The sequence below is a fragment of the Sinocyclocheilus anshuiensis genome, unplaced genomic scaffold (genome assembly GCF_001515605.1).
Source record: "Sinocyclocheilus anshuiensis isolate Anshui unplaced genomic scaffold, SAMN03320099.WGS_v1.1 scaffold281, whole genome shotgun sequence".
NCBI lineage: Eukaryota > Metazoa > Chordata > Actinopteri > Cypriniformes > Cyprinidae > Sinocyclocheilus > Sinocyclocheilus anshuiensis.
The window spans coordinates 364,258-381,792 of NW_015540849.1; the positions used below are offsets into that span (position 1 = coordinate 364,258).

Genomic DNA, 17,535 nt, shown 5'->3' on the forward strand with positions numbered 1-17,535 from the left:
TTTTAGCAAATTAAGAAAACTTTGTCTAAAACAATTTTTGTGATGGTTTGTATTTTTTGTGCTCTGTATGGAACATCAGTGCCTGTTTAAGTGATGAACTCCATTACTTGTGTTTGTTTCAGACATGATAACAGACGTTTTATACTTGTGCTACAACTTTTTGGCCTGTGCTACAAAACTTTCAACCTCTGTAGCACCAGTGCTATGTGAAAAAAAAGTTAACGTACAGCCCTGGTGTTGATGTTGACTCACCGGTTGCTGGATCACGGTTTCTGTTGTAGACCAAAAACTGCCTCTAAGCTCCATTAACTTTCTAACGTATGTACAAGCATTTGTTCCTCGTAAATGTATGCATACTGCAGAATATAAATTTAACAGTTAGGCTACATATTATAAATGTGAGTGACATAACAGTAAATAATATTTCTGAAATGTTATTCATCATATCACCACTTTCAGTCTGAGTGGTGAAGCGATCATGAAAGACCTCATCTTCTATTATGTAAGTGATGTGGGGGCTCAACCTGCAGAATATAAATTTAACAGTTAGGCTAAATATTATAAATGTGAGTGACATAACAGTAAATAATAACATTTCTGAAATGTTATTCATCATATCACCACTTTCAGTCTGAGTGGTGAAGCGATCATGAAAGACCTCATCTTCTATTATGTAAGTGATGTGGGGGCTCAACTGACTGGTAAGAGGTTTCATGCATGATTTTATAACTCACGAGTAGCAATCAGAAATTCTGTGGCTGTGAATTGGGTAAGCAGATATTTTGGTAGGCCTCTGGAGCTCATTATTTGGTGACATTTCTGCAGAGGCACACAACATATGTCAGCAAAAATTAGTGACTCTCGGTTTATCCCTCTGTTAGATTTATATAGTTTTGATTTTATGCTTACCATACCATATCCTGGAGATGAGCTCATGAGTTTTTCTAACCTAATAAAATCAATAGCCCTTCTGTCTCTGTATTATTAATCTGTAACTTCATTCTTTGCCTATACATCGATAGATACGCTTTGCAAAATACGTCACGTCATGTAATCCAATATTATATAGAATTAAAAACAAATATTTTGTATTCGGAACGCTCTCCCGCGACTAAATGCAAAGCACTGTAATAAAAACGGACTAGTCTGGTGGACATTTTAAACAACTTCCTCATTATGCAGATTTCGCGCCTTTTGTAATAGCATGTCCGGTTTTCGGTAACATTTTACATCATTTTAAAATTCAAACAAAAATGCGAACGAAATGTCCAGTCGTCTATTAAAAATCGGTCATTTTCTGCGGGTTTTTTTTTTGTTTCCTTTTCTTTTTTCCCTTGTTTTCATTTAAGTGTGCGGCCGGTAGTCAGGTGACGCTGACGTCAGCAGACTCCTCCTGTAGGGGAATCCCCTCAAACTCCACGCGTGGATTTTGCTTTGGGTTTGAAAGAAGCCAATTTTTGTTGTGTTGTTTTGGCCCTTGCGTGAGTCACTCGGAACGCATCACCGCAAGACTCTTACAAGAGTAACGTGAAAACCGTTTGGGGGAGAGGAGGTCGGAGAAGTCAATTATCGCAAGGTAACAGAGAGACAATTGTGCTGATTCGTAATCTGTGAGAACATACTTTTTTTACATTCATTGTTTGATTCGAAACTATTTCGTGCATTAAAGTCGGGATTTAGAGTACAATATTACTTTATGCGTGCAGATATTTTAACGAGCTGACCTCGATGCGATAAAAGCTGATTTAAAAATTTAAACTAAAACTAATGAATTAACAAGAGCGGAAACTCAGAGGCCCAACGGCGCTTTAAACGTTATCGTAACGTCAAGTCGTGAAGCAGGTTAGCTAGCTAGCAGTCGAAAATGTTCAAATATGTTTTTAATGCAACACGTTAACTTATTGTGTCTTTTTAAGAAATCTGTCTTTGATGTCTGAATGATTTTTTTTCTTCTTGACTTTAACGGTATCTACAAATATGCGATTAGCTTGTAAAGCAAATTAGCTAACAGTTAGCTAAGCGGTATTTTCGAAACTTGGCTCATAGAAGAGCGCTTATGTGAATGTTTCTGTTGAGCGGTCATTTGATTTAAACCTGCCCTTAAAACGTTTCGCGATACTATTTACAAACGTGATTTGGTTGTTTAATTTGAAAGTTATCGCACTCCGTAAAGAGACAACGTAGCCGGCCGAACCGTTTGAAAAATATCGAACGAGATGTTGTATTTTCATTATATTTTCTCTCGGAAGTGCTGAGCTGACTGAAAGTTTTGTGTTATATCTGTAGTTTTGCGAATCTAAAACAAGCCATGGCAGAAAGTCAAGAATTTGCTGATCTGTGGGAGAGAAACCTCATGTAAGTTTGCAACAGAGACCCGGCGTTGGTCACATCTTCAGTTTTATGTGGGTGCAGGCGAAATTATGTCAGGTTTCTGTAAGAATTTTTGGGTTTTTTATTTATTTTTGGTTGGTCAAGATCTATTGAACTTGTCATTGTGCATCAGTACTCTGTTGTGTGTATTGTGTGTGCTTTATTAGTTTAATGCTAAACTAATTCTCTATCTCGCTCCCAATTTGTGTCTCAGTTCCACTCAAGAAGCCGGCACTTGCTGGGAATTGATCAGTGATGAGGTATTGTTAAAACAGCATGTATATACACATACCCTCTGGTATTCATACTTGTTTTTCAGTGCTGGACTCTTATGTGTTTCAGCAGTATCTTCCAAGCTCCTTCGATCCAAATATTTTTGATAATGTGCTGACTGAACAGCCTCAGCCGTCCACCTCCCCTCCGTCCGCCTCTGTTCCTGTTGCCACTGATTATCCTGGGGAACATGGCTTCAAACTGGGGTTCCCGCAATCTGGCACCGCCAAATCTGTGACCTGCACTGTAAGTTACAAATACACACATACATCCATGCATACAGTACTCAACTTGTGCATTTTAGTGTACCCGATCACCCATATAATTCCCCTAATCTCATATTACTATACACTAGCATCCTAAATAAATGAAAAATCAGTTTGGTAGTTTCAGATTATTGCTATTGGTTGTTCATATTCTGTTTGGAAATAAAATGGTTTCTAGTGAGTGTAGATAAGTGTTAGTGGTAATATCTAGTTAAAAGTTAGTGACAGTTAGTAGTAAACTAACGTTATGTAGTAGTTCAAATATGCACATAGATGCATTTGTACCTGAGGTCATGTAGAGACTCAAATTGTCCTTTCTGGTGAGCGCTGAATCGGAATGCTGCCAGGATACCGCGAGACTTAATTTGTTCTCCATCATCTCCTTCGTTCCTGTCCTAAATAATACTTCAGAATTCCCATCTTTTGTGTATTCCCTGCTCAGGTGTAGAGAGCTTTTGTGGTCATTCAGCTTGTCAATCTAGCCTCTGGAGTGGGCAAATAAGAAATCGAATTTGGCAGTTTCTTATTGCATTGTCTGAAGACATGAATGGGCATGTTCTCATGTGGAGCGCCAAAAACTTCTCCGGTAGCGTTGGGGTTAAAAAAAAAAAGAAGTGCTGCCCCACTGCCTCCCACCCCTCACCAAGTCTTTTTTTCTATCTCTTTCATCTGTTGTACGTTTTTGGTACAGATCCTAATTTTTTAGCAAAACTAATTCGTTTATAATCCATGATGCCACACAACCCTACAGAAGAGGTTTGAACAATGGGTAGAAGCAAATATGTAGATTCAAACTCAAAGTTACTAGAAATTCATCGTATATCAGTTTGGAGAGGTTGCAGAAAGAAATGGCTGTGCATTTGGCTTACATTTACACTTGTACGTATTTAGTAGATTCTTTTATCCAGAGCAACTTACAATAGAGAAAAATAATTCATTACACAGCCAATAACAGTCATTGTGTACAATGGCAGGTTTATTAGAAAGCTACATTTGGGGAAAAAGCTATAGCTTCTGTAGATTATCTGTGTATTTTAGTAAATATAGTTTAATACACACTCTCGTGTCCAGTATGTAGAAAGAGGTGTTGCTCTAAGATGGCAGCTTGGATGACTGCATTCCTTGTCAAAGAAGCTTTCACCTACTCCTCAGTGTACACTACCATTTACATTAGTAATGAGTCATACATCTAGCTTTGTCAGTCTCTGTTGTGTTTAGCCATCTAACATTATTAAATCTGACAGTACTTATATTTTATGTAGTCCTGTAATCTGTGAAATCTTTGTTAATTTTAGTTTTTGCTTTTTGCCTTTATTTGTATTTTTTGAGCAGCAGTGTTTTATTAGTAAGCTGTATCTGTGGAGTTTGAACATGTCTGAACTTGTCCTCATAGAGCAGTGGGGGAGGGGAGTGTCAGTTCTACAGAAACTGCAGTGTACAAGACTCAGAGCAGGGACGTTTGGCATCCAAAAATTAAGTCTAACTGTTGGAGGGAGAAGTGCGTCCTGTAAAACTGAGTTTTAGAAAAGAGAGTAGAATTTTAGGCTGTTATAGTGCTAGATAGTCAAGCTGGTGTGTTTCAGATCCTGTGAGAAACTACACGACTGCACATGATCTGGATGGTAAGAGGACAATACAATTTCAAAAGCTCAAATTTGAATGTGATAAATTATATAATTTCTATAATATATACTATTTTAAAACTGATCAGTCTAATAATATATGTCTGAACTTAATTTTTTCAAGATCTGTGAGCTTTTGTAGTAAAGATTGAGACTTTTGACACTTACAAATCTTTCTGTCCTTCTGTTTAATGTACTAGGTTAGATAAAACATGTTTTATTATAATTTTCATTGTATGTATTTTTTTCTGGAATAAGACAAATGCATTTTAAAAGTGTTAATTTAAAATGTTACAAATACTTCAAAATGAGCATGTTTATTGTTAAAGGCTGTGAATTTGCTTTACCTGTAGTGGTGGTGTTTTAAAGGAGATTAATTTATTTGTTATTGTTAGCACACTGTCAGTCCATTAAAACCTCTCTTCAAGACGTCCACTTTAAAGCACCAAAATTCTAGTTGAAGTAGCTGACCTCACTGATCAACTAGTAGTCAGTTTTTGGACTGCTTGTTGATCATCTTAAACCATCCGTTATATCAGTTAGCATTCTCTGTAACAAATGTTATGAACGTTCTGTTGACTTGTGTGATTACTACTAATACTAACTGCTGTGACGTATTAATATTTTTTTCAACGTGTGACTTTTGTTTATATGAACCAAAAACATAAATCACCTTTACTTTCTCTCTGATTTCAGTACTCATCTGATCTGAATAAGCTTTTTTGCCAATTGGCGAAAACTTGTCCAGTTCAGATGGTGGTGGAAGTTGCCCCTCCGCAGGGCTCGGTGATCAGAGCCACAGCCATTTATAAGAAGTCCGAACACGTGGCTGAGGTGGTCCGTCGATGTCCCCACCATGAGAGAACCCCAGATGGTGATGGTATAGACACGCTCTTTCTCATCCAATCTTTCACCATTGTACAGGAAAACACTAGCTATACTGGTGCAAGTTCCACTAAAAGCAATTACCAAGCCTGTTTACTCCTTCCTCAGGATTGGCTCCTGCTGCTCACCTGATCCGAGTGGAAGGAAACTCACGTGCTCTTTACAGGGAGGATGATGTCAACTCAAGGCACAGTGTGGTGGTTCCCTACGAAGCTCCTCAAGTCGGTCTCAGTATTTTGATCTATAATAAGCAAATGTATTGATGTTTGTCTGTTGTAAGTTTCGTCATTGTAATGTCACTCTTTCCTGTGCTTTTTTTTGCAGCTGGGAGCGGAGTTTACAACGGTGCTATACAACTTTATGTGCAACAGCAGTTGCATGGGTGGGATGAATCGCCGGCCCATCCTCACAATCATCACTCTGGAGACTCATGAGTGAGTCGTCCATCTTTGATTCCTCTGTTAGTGAATTGTATTCCAATGTGGATACTAAGGATCATCAAATCTGCTTTTACTCTTGTCTTGCAGCGGTCAGTTGCTGGGCCGCAGGTCTTTCGAGGTGCGTGTGTGCGCGTGCCCAGGCAGAGACCGAAAAACTGAGGAGAGCAACTTCAGGAAAGACCAGGAGACCAAAACCTTGGGCAAGACCCCCTCTGCTAATAAACGTAGTAAGTTTGCATGTGTGTGTATGAAATAAATTCAATTCGATTCCATATACACTGCTGAATAAAAGCATTAATTTCTTTCAAATGTCATAGTAATGTGAAACTGATCTGACAGGTTTGACGAAAGAGTCAACTTCATCTGTGCTTCGACCTGAGGGCAGTAAAAAGGCCAAACTGAGTGGGAGCAGTGATGAAGAGGTGTATACCCTGCAGGTGATCATGCACCTTCCTGTGTCTTTTTTTATCATCCTCCTGTGATTTTTATGGAAATGGTAGTTGGTTTGATTGAGAGTGTGAAAGGTGCTAGTGTACTAATCTAGCTTGTGCTTTTTAAATGGTATTGTCTACTGCAAATGTGCTTGGCTAAGACCTTTAACAAAGTGTAGTTTGTGGTTGTATGACTTTTAATATTAGCCTTCTCTTCATGCAGGTGAAGGGTAAAGACAGATTTGAAATGTTGAAGAAGATTAACGACAGTTTGGAGTTGAGCGATGTGGTGCCTCCATCTGAAATTGACAAATACCGGCAGAAATTGTAAGTGGTGATATGCCACAACTACACCCTGCACAAAGGTCTTTTTTAGGGCTGTCACTAACAATTATTTTGGTAATCGAGTAATCGGTCGATTATTCTGAGAATAATTTGAGTAAACTGATCTTCTTTTTTTTGTAGTAATAAAAATAGATCTAAGCTGACTTAAAATACATATATAATAGCAACGAGGCAATAATAATTGGTTCAAATAAAATATCAAAAGCAAGTAACCATTTGCTTTTATTGAACAAAAGTATTAAAATACATAGCCTAATGTAATAGAACAATATAATCATAACTTGTGTACATTATGTATTATATGGAATGCCTGCAGAGGGCGTCAACGGCCTGACGGCTGTTTTTAATACTTTACAGCTCGATATAATCCTTGTTTAATAGTGACTAAACAACATTTATTTCAAAAGTCCTCTTGATCTTTAATATTTGGTCACTTCTTTATGATAGAAATGCTATTGCCACTGTTATTTCTTGAACAAGCACATGTGGACATGAAAACATGCATACTAAGAGCAAGGGTTTGAACTTCTATTTTGAAATTGTGATGAACATTTAACTTATTTAGAAAGATAATGATGCATTCTCCTTTGTTGCCGTAAGTTTATAAATGATTTACCTTATAAATCTGAAAGAATGGTGCACATTGTTAGCAGATGAAAGATTGAGATTGACACGGTGCATGTAATTGTAAATGATAACTGTTTGTGTGGAGCAGCACTTCCTGTGAACGGAGCCGCTCTGAGATGCTCGTAACCTATACGCATAAAAATAAAGCGCATATTAAACCCACAGCACATATATTTATTTAATTGAATCGCAGCCTTTGTGAATTTACAATAGCACTATGCTTTATTATGATTTTAAATGGTTTAGTATTTCATGCAGCCTTAGAAGACGGTCTAATAATGCCTTTCATGGATTCTCATCCTTAGAATGTGCCTTACCTGGTATTTTGCTGGTTAATCGACAAAGGCAAAATACAATTGGGGATTTTTTTTAATATATAGTCAAGTACTCAAATTTATTCAAGGAATCGTGACAGCCCTAAAGCAATTACACAATCGCTGTCAACAGAGCTCATTTGACACACACACACACACACACACATATATATATATATATATATATATACACACTATAATCTTTCATTCATGAATTATTATTTTCATTTAATTTATTACTGATTTTTTTTTTAGACTCACCAAGGGCAAGAAGGAGAAGGATGGCCAAACACCTGAGCCCAAAAGAGGCAAAAAACTAATGGTTAAAGATGAAAAAAGCGACTCTGATTAGGATGGCGGGATGCTGGGATGCCTTTCTTTTGCCTTTGTTTGACCAAAACAGTTTGTCATAGGGAGCATTTGGTGATTTGCAGATCCATGATCCCTCAGTCCTGTATGTCATGTGTTATCTTGTTTACTCCACTGGGACCTTTGTAAGTCAGCTGATTCAGAAGTGGTCTATATGAATGAGGCTAGTAATGGCCGGGTGCTGTAGGTGTGTAGTGCTTTATCAGCACTGGAGGAGCAATGCTGACCCATCATTTTGCAGACCCGATAAATGAATGTCCAGCAATGAGGTTTAACCGTGTGTGGGATTATTCCTGTTGTAGGTCAGTGCAGGTCACTTTCCTCCCAACACGTAGTGGTAAGGTTGTAAAATTGTCACTGACTTACTGGATGACCACTTTGTTGAATTTTTTTTTTTTTTTTTTTTTTTTTTTTAAAAAAAAAAAAAAAAAAAAAACTCTAGCTTTCTATTCTACTTGTTTTTCTTTGTTTGTGTATATATATATATATATATATATATATACACACACACACCTTGCTACGTGTACTGCGTTAGGCTAACCGAGACTTGTCATTTAAAGAAGACAATTACTTATTAATAAAATCAGTATAAATGGTTACAAGCCAAATAACTAATAAAAATAACACAAAAAAAAATAATTACATTTTGTTTTTGGAATCTTGATAATACTATTCTACTGTTCAAACTTAATGTATATTTTTATGCTGTTTTTTTTTTCTTTACTGTATACACATAGCTATCTTTTATACATATATATATATATACACACATGCATTTATTTGTAGCTGAGCATTTTATAAAAAAATTTTTGTAAGAACGTTTTTTTTTTTTTTAAATACATTCTTTTTAAAAAATCATTTGTGTCTTGATTTCTTTTCTGGTTCGAGCATTAATGCACCGTAACATTTTTACAGCATTTTCACAGTAAAGTTTTTATGGTTTTAAATAATGAAGATAAGCTACAAAAAATTGCATGCATCTAAGATTCATAATAAAATGATTGCATTGTATTAACATTAACTTAAAAAACATTGTTCTGGGTGTTACAGCTATGTAGTCAATCACAGTGTGCTTGTATAGTATTTTTATGAATCTCTTAAAGTATTCACTGTTTGCACTCCAAACAGCAAAGCTTCCGAAACCATCCTCGATACATAATACCCTAAATTTAATAGGATGGTTTCAAATCCCACCCACTAAGTGTGCACACTTTATTTCCACAGTAGATGGTGCTATATTAAGCAAACTTGCATTATTGTTAATAACAATCATGTGGGCTAGAATCAAATGCTTTTATGGATTATATATAGACATTTTCTAAAAAAAAACATACTCCATTGTACTCCTAGGCATTTTGGATTTGGATATAATGGAGAATATCATTCAGAAGCATACCTTGCAAAAAAGATTTTAAGAATATTGATTTATCAAATTGTTGTTAGTCATGCTCCACAAGGACTAATTGACCTGTGCATTGTGGGCACAGCATTTAAAGTTCACAAAACTTTGCACACATTGATGCCAGAGCGGTCTAAGGATATGCCAAATTTCATAATTTTCCATTAAAAGGGAACTCATGAAAATCCTCAGAGCAAAGCTTCCGAAACCATCCTCGATACACAATACCCTAAATTTAATAGGATGGTTTCAAATCCCACCCACTAAGTGTACACACTTTATTTCCACAGTAGATGGTGCTATATTAAGCAAACTTGCATTATTGTTAATAACAATCATGTGGGCTAGAATCAAATGCTTTTATGGATTATATATAGACATTTTCTAAAAAAAAACATACTCCATTGTACTCCTAGGCATTTTGGATTTGGATATAATGGAGAATATCATTCAGAAGCATACCTTGCAAAAAAGATTTTAAGAATATTGATTTATCAAATTGTTGTTAGTCATGCTCCACAAGGACTAATTGACCTGTGCATTGTGGGCACAGCATTTAAAGTTCACAAAACTTTGCACACATTGATGCCAGAGCGGTCTAAGGATATGCCAAATTTCATAATTTTCCATTAAAAGGGAACTCATGAAAATCCTCAGAATTTTGCAACTGTACTGAAGTTGACATTTACAACCAAAACAACTTCACAGTATCCACAGGATCTCATCCTTTAGATCTAACAATTGTAATCATTTTATCCACCTTTCCAATCTGCTCTTGAGCCCGATGATTTGCAGCTGTATTTGTATTTAAGCACAAAAAGGGCCGCTTATCTGTCCTCATTAGTCCCCTATTAAAACATTTGTCAAGTTAAAAGAATTGTACACTCTCACGAGAGGACGCCTCTGGTGTGACTTCTGTGGAGGACAGTGTGATAAGTGTGCGTCCATCCAGTGGTGCGAAAAGCGGGTACAACTTTTCACGGAAATTTGCAGTGAATGTAAAGATATGTGAGCGTGTCTACTTTATAGAAAGACACCTGTCCTTCTTCATAGTCCAGGTACACTCCCAGCTTTTTGGGCACAAGTGACAGAGGTAGCTCGGTCTCTGGCTTGGTGCATGCATAAAACTGCCGTGTGCTTCTCCATATTGTCCAGAAGCCCTCAGAGGGGTTCATGGGACCCCGGCCGTGCCTTTTGGAGGATGCAGTGGTCACTCCAATACGCCAGTAGCCATTGTTGGCAATATCAATTTCCCAATAGTACCGACCGGAAGTGAGCCCTTCCCAGCCCAAGACACACGGCCAGCTGTCGAAGCGCTGGGTACTGAAGGACACTTCAGTTTCATTCAGAGCTTCCTGTACCTTTCTCTTGTCATCAGAGAGCTGCAACCATGGGTGGTTTGTCATGGGGTCCAGTGTGATGTCCACTAAACAGGTGCAAAGATAAAATTGAAAAGCTTTCTTAAGCCAAAAGGAATTTCATTGGCAGCTGAATCATAAACGGCTGAATGAGTGATACCTGAAGCACTGCGGATCCATCTCCATACTATGGAAAATAGTGATAAACATTATTACAACAGTGATATGATGAATGTAATTGCATTGTAGATGCTTTCCACATTAAATTGTGCACTGAACAAGATAAATGCAGAAATCAGTACCTGGAATGTACTTTGGTGTCTCTGTCAAAACAAATGGAATTGTACAGTATGATAAAGTATGAGCACATGTCAAAATTGTTTATAATCATTTAAACTATCACTTTTTCCTAAAAGGAATTTAATATAATTTGCCAAATCACCGTTTTAGTCTATTGAAAAATGCAAGTGAAGGTTTTACCTGTTTTCCAGGTACGCTATTTGCTGATGAGCCATAGCTGTGGAACAACACCCTAAAAAAACATTGTATGTAATACATACACATAAATATACTGCTTATATTACTAAATGACATTATTATATATTGTAGAACATATATGAGATAATGTTATATCCCTAATTTGTAACTGTCAATAAGAAGTGGTTAGGCTGAATATATTTAAAAAATAAATAAAATAAAAATAAATTGATATATAATATATAAACATCTGCATTTGTAATTATGCTGAAACCTAACCTCTGTTTATGTCTAGTATCTTCAAAAACACGTTACCAACTTGGGGATGATCGTACCTATCTATAAGCTGTGCCAAACTGTTTACACAAGTATCTCTTGATAATGATTGTTTGTCGATTCAGTTTATGGATGTAAACTATGGACTCCAGTTACATGTTTTTTTTATTTAATTTTTTTATGTTTATTGATCTCTTTTCTAAAACTTGTACCTGGCTGTCCTGTTTCAGTAGAGACCAAGTTATGAATTCCAAAAAAGGCAACAGAGTCAAGATTTTCCTCTTCTTCAGTTCCAGCTGCTTCAGAAAATGGGCTAATTCTTGTCTCATCACACCACAGCGCTGTACATGGGGATTTTTTTTTTACTTGTATACACACATAATATACTGTATACAGATTTTGCAAATTATTACATATGTCACATGGGGTCAAACCCACTGTCCTCACCTCCGACACAGTCTGTAGCTCTTTAGCCCATTCCATGATCTTCTGCTCCATATGCTTGGCAGAATCCACCTTGTTCTCTTTCTGCTCCCAAGATGCATCTCCTTCTTGTCGCCATGTGCCCTCACTAAACAACTATAGGACGGAGAATATAAACAGATAAAATCTTTTTTCTTAATGAAAACAATGCATGATGTTTATACATAAGTATCTTATATCCATGAACTCACATCGTCAAATTTCTTGAGCTCCTGTGCCCACTCAAGGATGAGTTTGTGGCATTGCTCCAGACTATGTGGCTCTGCATGCACACTGATATTTGGGTCTTCGTCTGCACTGGAACCAGGCTAAAACACACACACACACACCGTCAATTATTACTGAATTCACGAGTTCACACTTACATATAATAAACTGAGTAAAGGTTATGCGTATTTGGCGTGCTGTCCGGGGAGAGGGCTCCGAGCTTGTTAATTACTCTCTGGCCTGGGGTACTCCCCCTGTCCGGGGAGAGGGGTCCGAGCTCGGCTTTTAGCCTGGACCCAGAGCGCTCCCCCCGAGTGCTCCTCCCCATGCTGGGGTAGGATTTGGGCTGAAGGTGAGGAGTCGGGGTGGTGGAGGGATGAGGGATATGCATGAGTTCACACTTACATATAATAAACTGAGTAAAGGTTATGCGTATTTGGCGTGCTGTCCTGGGAGAGGGGTCCGAGCTCGGCTTTAAACCGGACCCAGAGCGCTCCCCCAAAGATGCATTTAGCACGGGACAGCAGCCAGAGATTGGTGGGGTGCTGGACGTCGGTTGTAGTAGCGGCACAGTTGTGGCTTTAGAAGAGAGAGCTAGAGGCTCCTGCGGGAGCTGACACTGCTGCGGCAGAGGGGAAATACAGACAAAGGCTCCTGCGGGAGCGGGCACTGCTGCGGCAGTGGGGAAATACATTCAAAGGCTCCTGCGGGAGCGGGCACTGCTGCGGAAGTGGGGAAATACAGACAAAGGCTCTTGCGGGAGCGGACACTGCTGCGGCAGTTGGGAAATACATATAACGGCTCCTGTGGGAGCAGACACTGCTGCAGCAGTGGGGAAATATATATAATGGCTCCTGCGGGAGCGGGCACTGCTGCGGCAGTGGGGAATACAGAAAAGGCTCCTGCGGGAGCGGACACTGCTGCGGCAGTGGGGAAATACATATATAACGGCTCCTGCGGGAGCGGGCACTGCTGCGGCAGTGGGGAATACAGAAAAGGCTCCTGCGGGAGCGGACACTGCTGCGGCAGTGGGGAAATACATATAACGGCTCCTGTGGGCAGACACTGCTGCGGCAGTGGGGAATACAGAAAAGGCTCCTGAGGGAGCAGACACTGCTGCGGCAGTGGGGAAATAGGTAAGGCTCCTGCAGGAGCGGACACTGCTGCGGCAGTGGGGAAATACATATATAACAGCTCCTGCGGGAGCAGGCACTGCTGCGGCAGTGGGGAATACAGAAAAGGCTCCTGCGGGAGCGGACACTGCTGCGGCAGTGGGGAAATACATATAACGGCTCCTGCGGGCAGACACTGCTGCGGCAGTGGGGAATACAGAAAAGGCTCCTGTGGGAGCAGACACTGCTGCGGCAGGGAGGGAAATAGGTAAGGCTCCTGCAGGAGCGGACACTGCTGCGGCAGTGGGGAAATACATATATAACAGCTCCTGCGGGAGCAGGCACTGCTGCGGCAGTGGGGAATACAGAAAAGGCTCCTGCGGGAGCGGACACTGCTGCGGCAGTGGGGAAATACATATATAACAGCTCCTGCGGGAGCAGGCACTGCTGCGGCAGTGGGGAATACAGAAAAGGCTCCTGCGGGAGCGGACACTGCTGCGGCAGTGGGGAAATACATATATAACAGCTCCTGCGGGAGCAGGCACTGCTGCGGCAGTGGGGAATACAGAAAAGGCTCCTGCGGGAGCGGACACTGCTGCGGCAGTGGGGAAATACATATATAACAGCTCCTGCGGGAGCAGGCACTGCTGCGGCAGTGGGGAATACAGAAAAGGCTCCTGCGGGAGCGGACACTGCTGCGGCAGTGGGGAAATACATATAACGGCTCCTGCAGGAGCAGACACTGCTGCGGCAGTGGGGAATACAGAAAAGGCTCCTGCGGGAGCAGACACTGCAGTGGCAGTGAGGGAATTAGGTAAGGCTCCTGCGGGAGTGGGGTGCTGCTGGGATGGCTGGAGTGGGGATGGGCCATTATAAGTGAATTAGGTGATGTTAAAAGGGGTTAGCTATGGTGGGTCTGATGTTTGAGTGAACGGGGATGTACTGACATTAAATGGGTCGGCCGATGAGGGTTCAGTGGGCTTCCTTAATGTGGGAGCGGTCCGATTGAATGTAGCTCTTGAAAGTTTCTGATGACCAGCGACCGAGTGCTTGTATCTGCTGCTGGGAGAGGCCTTTTTGGGCCGCTGTGTGGATGGGAGTTTGGACTGTGCTTTCCTGAGCTGGATGAAGGCTAGGAGGGCTTGGTATGGTAGTATGGGTGATTGGAGGTTGAAAATGAAAATGAAATGGCCTTTCTTGGTCTGGTTTGTTTTACTTTGCTTTGTGAAGTAAGAGATGGTTTTGTCATCCAGCACCGCTAGATCAGAGATAGTGGGGTGGATGTTTGGGTTGAAGCTAGATGTGATAGCGAGCTCAGAGCATCTGAGAAAACCAAAGAAAGCCAGGATGAACATGGTGTCAAGTGTGCGGGCGGTGTGAATGGAATGGTAACATCTGCGGAGGGTGGAAATACATTTAGTCAATATTTTTAAGGTTATGGGTTGCCTGGTGTCTGGGCGGGTGTGATGGGCTCTTTGGATACCTTTGATGAGTAGGGAGGTCTGTGAATTGGCTATCTGAGGTGAGGGTGAACCGTATAAGAGTTTTTGGAAAAAAAATTGGATTCCGCTTAGATAACCTTTAATAGAGCGGGTGAACCGTATAAGAGTTTGTGGAAAAATTGGATTCTGCTTAGATAATCTATAATGGAGCTGATTTGTAGGTTTTTGTTGATGTTGAGTTGAGAGATGAATGAAGTGATGGCGAGCAAGGAAAAGTCGGGGAATGGAAGGTTGTAAGCAGAGTGAAATGCTTTAAAGCATTTCTATGCTGTTAGGTAAGACTGGAGGGTCCTGGGGGAGATGGCTTGAAGAATAGAGTTGAGGGAAGCTTCGAGGAGAGGTCTCAGTGGATGGTTTACGGGAATATCAGTTCTGAATAGGGAGGTACTGGGGTCAGGAGCGGATCCGCCTCTGGTGACAACATTCTGAATTTCTGGAAGGCAAAGCGAGAGAGAGAGTCAGCTATTTGGTTTTTGGACCCAGGAATGTGTTTTGCAGTTACGATGAATTGGTCGCAAGCCAAGATCCAAATCAGGCGTCTTAACAAAGGCATTAGGGCGGGTGATTGGGAACAGCCTTTATTGATGCAGTGCACGGTAGCCTCGTTGTCGCAGTGGATAATGATGCTGGTGGCGGACCACTCCTTACCCCACAAAAGGGCTGCAACGATTAAAGGATATAGCTTGAATAGCGCTGAGGACATTAGCGGCTGTGGTAAATCTAGCAGCTCCGAAACCGACGGAGGGGGCGACATCAGTAAATAATTGGAAATTGACTGGAGAAGAAATCAGGTTGTTGTAAAAGGATAGGACGTTCCACTGTTTGAGAAAGGATATCCATGAGCTGAGCTCATTGCAGCATGAGTCAATTAGAGATATTCGATCCTCTAGTGTGTGGGCGGAGGACGCGAGAGAGAGGAGATAAAAGGGGGCCCTGATGCATATCGCGAAATTTAAGTGGCCGAGAATGGATAGCAGCTCGCTTTTGGAGCAGCTTGGGTTGGCTAAGAGAGTGGAAGCTACCAGAATCGTCCTGTCGATTTTTTCTTTGGGTAGAAAGAATCTAAGAATCTTGGAATTTTTGAGAATCTAAATTGATACCCAGAAATTCGATGGAAGTACTTGGGCCTGCGGTTTTGTCTTGGGCGAGGGGAATCTCGAGCTCTGCAAAAACCTTTTGGGTTGTCAAGAGATGTGCGGCTGGGATTGAGTCGGGGAGCGAGATGATTAAGAAATCTTCTAAGAGATGGACAAGGTAAGGTACGTCATAATTGTTGGAGAGGATCCAGCAGATTGCCTCTGACAACAAGTCGAAAATTTTAGGGCTGCTTCTGCAGCCGAAGGTGAGGCGGATGGAAAAGTAAAATTTATTCTGCCAGCGGATGCCGTATAAATGCCAAAAATCTGGGTGAATGGGCATCACTTTAAAGGCAGAGGTGATGTCGACTTTGGCCAGCCAAGCGCCGCGACCCGCGTTTTTGATCAGGGTAATGGCTTGGTCAATGTCGTGGTAGTGGAGAGAATATTCTTCGAGCAGAATAAGGGTTTAACGCTCGGGAACAGGGAATTATGCGGGGATGAGAGATGGATTATGAGGCGTTTTTTTACCTGAGAATTTCTTGGTAGCTACACCGATGGGGCTAACACGGAAAACATTAAAGGGAGGGACGGAAAAGGGGCCGATCATGAAGTTTGCATCTGTTTCTTTTTTAATTAGGAGATCGACTGTTTCGGGTTCGGCAAGAGCGGACTGGAGATTGGGGCAGATGAGGCTTTGGGAGGGGAGATTTCCGACACCAGGGTGAAAGCCATGTGAGAGACCCGATAGTAGATAATCTGTGAAATGGGAGTCAGGGTGATGAAGCAATTCTGAAGACAAACGAAAAACATTTACAGGAGTCGATAAGTATTGTTTAGCATTTTTATTTGCAGCTTTTTGAACTGGGCATATCAAGCGGTCATGAGCGCCGCCACAAAAATTGCAAGCATGCATGAAATGGCAGCTCTGCCTTGAGCATCTGCCAATATTGAAGCTGATGCAGACCTGGCTGTCAAAGAAAGCTGAGTGGCGGCGGTAGGTGGAAGTGGGGGGGAAAGGGGTGGTTGAGATGTCTAGGAGGCGCGGGACGTAGCTGGTGGATTTGGGCTGAGATGGCTCGGGGCAGGGGGGAATAGATGGGTTGATGAAAGGGCATGTAATGGTGGAGTGGGCAATGCATCGGCAGGCCGCGCATGAGCTGTTACGGCAGCCTAAAAACACTCTATGGTGGAGTTCAGTGTCCAAAGCCCCCCAGTAAGGACATTGGTTCCATTGGGCCACTCGGATGGTGCATTTAGCTGCAAACAATTTGTGGTACGTGTAAAAATGAGAGCCTCCGTATGATAACGCGAGTTCGGTGACTATCGCGAGATAGTCGCCGAGCTCGAGTCTCCTGTGAGGGAAAACAGTGCAAATGACTTCTGTGTAATGGGAGAAAGCGATCATGAATTCGGCAAATGATAAGATACGTGATGAGTTGTGTTTTTTTAGGGTGACAGAAAATCCGCCGCAGTCGATTTGGCGATCTGCAAACGGAGGTGAAATTGGTGACAAAAGGGAAAAAAGATCTACATCCGCACCTGACAAGATCTGCGTCCTGATGTTGCTGGCCACGGGGGGTGGTTCCAAGGCGAGAGGGATGGGTAGGGGTGTGGCAGAAGAAAGTGAGAAGGAAGAGCGAGCAAGGGGAGGTGGAAAGGTAGCCACCAGAACCGCTTGTGGAGGCCTGCTCACGCTTGGG

At 41.3% G+C, this 17,535-nt stretch overlaps 1 protein-coding gene and 2 pseudogenes across 3 annotated transcripts; 1 reads left to right on the plus strand and 2 right to left on the minus strand.

The window, feature by feature from the left end:
• Nucleotides 1-1,333: 1,333 nt before the first annotated feature.
• On the plus strand, nt 1,334-8,349 carry LOC107687672 (cellular tumor antigen p53). 3 transcript variants are annotated; one of them, XM_016485101.1, is made up of 11 exons: nt 1,334-1,576; nt 2,287-2,355; nt 2,585-2,630; nt 2,713-2,889; nt 5,228-5,411; nt 5,525-5,637; nt 5,741-5,850; nt 5,944-6,083; nt 6,196-6,293; nt 6,511-6,614; nt 7,829-8,349. In XM_016485101.1, exons 2-11 carry the CDS (start codon nt 2,309-2,311, stop codon nt 7,923-7,925), a joined length of 1,116 nt encoding a protein of 371 aa, XP_016340587.1. In that variant the 5' UTR covers nt 1,334-1,576; nt 2,287-2,308; the 3' UTR covers nt 7,926-8,349. The 3 variants fall into 3 exon arrangements, with proteins under 3 accessions (XP_016340587.1, XP_016340590.1, XP_016340588.1); XM_016485104.1 differs by having other exon boundaries at nt 1,337-1,576; nt 2,716-2,889; XM_016485102.1 differs by lacking the exon at nt 1,334-1,576 and adding an exon at nt 1,820-1,842.
• A 1,860-nt stretch (nt 8,350-10,209) lies between these two features.
• LOC107687698 (butyrophilin subfamily 1 member A1-like) lies at nt 10,210-12,533 on the minus strand (annotated as a pseudogene).
• A 1,626-nt stretch (nt 12,534-14,159) lies between these two features.
• On the minus strand, nt 14,160-16,442 carry LOC107687700 (uncharacterized; annotated as a pseudogene).
• Nucleotides 16,443-17,535: the final 1,093 nt, after the last annotated feature.

Coding starts and splice junctions, on each gene's coding strand:
- LOC107687672 (XM_016485101.1), top strand. CDS start 2,309: ATGGCAGAAAGTCAAGAATTTGCTGATCTGTGGGAGAGAAACCTCAT. Junction 5,851..5,943: donor ATCACTCTGGAGACTCATGA/GTGAGTCGTCCA, acceptor CTTGTCTTGCAG/CGGTCAGTTGCTGGGCCGCA. Junction 6,615..7,828: donor GACAAATACCGGCAGAAATT/GTAAGTGGTGAT, acceptor TTTTTTTTTTAG/ACTCACCAAGGGCAAGAAGG.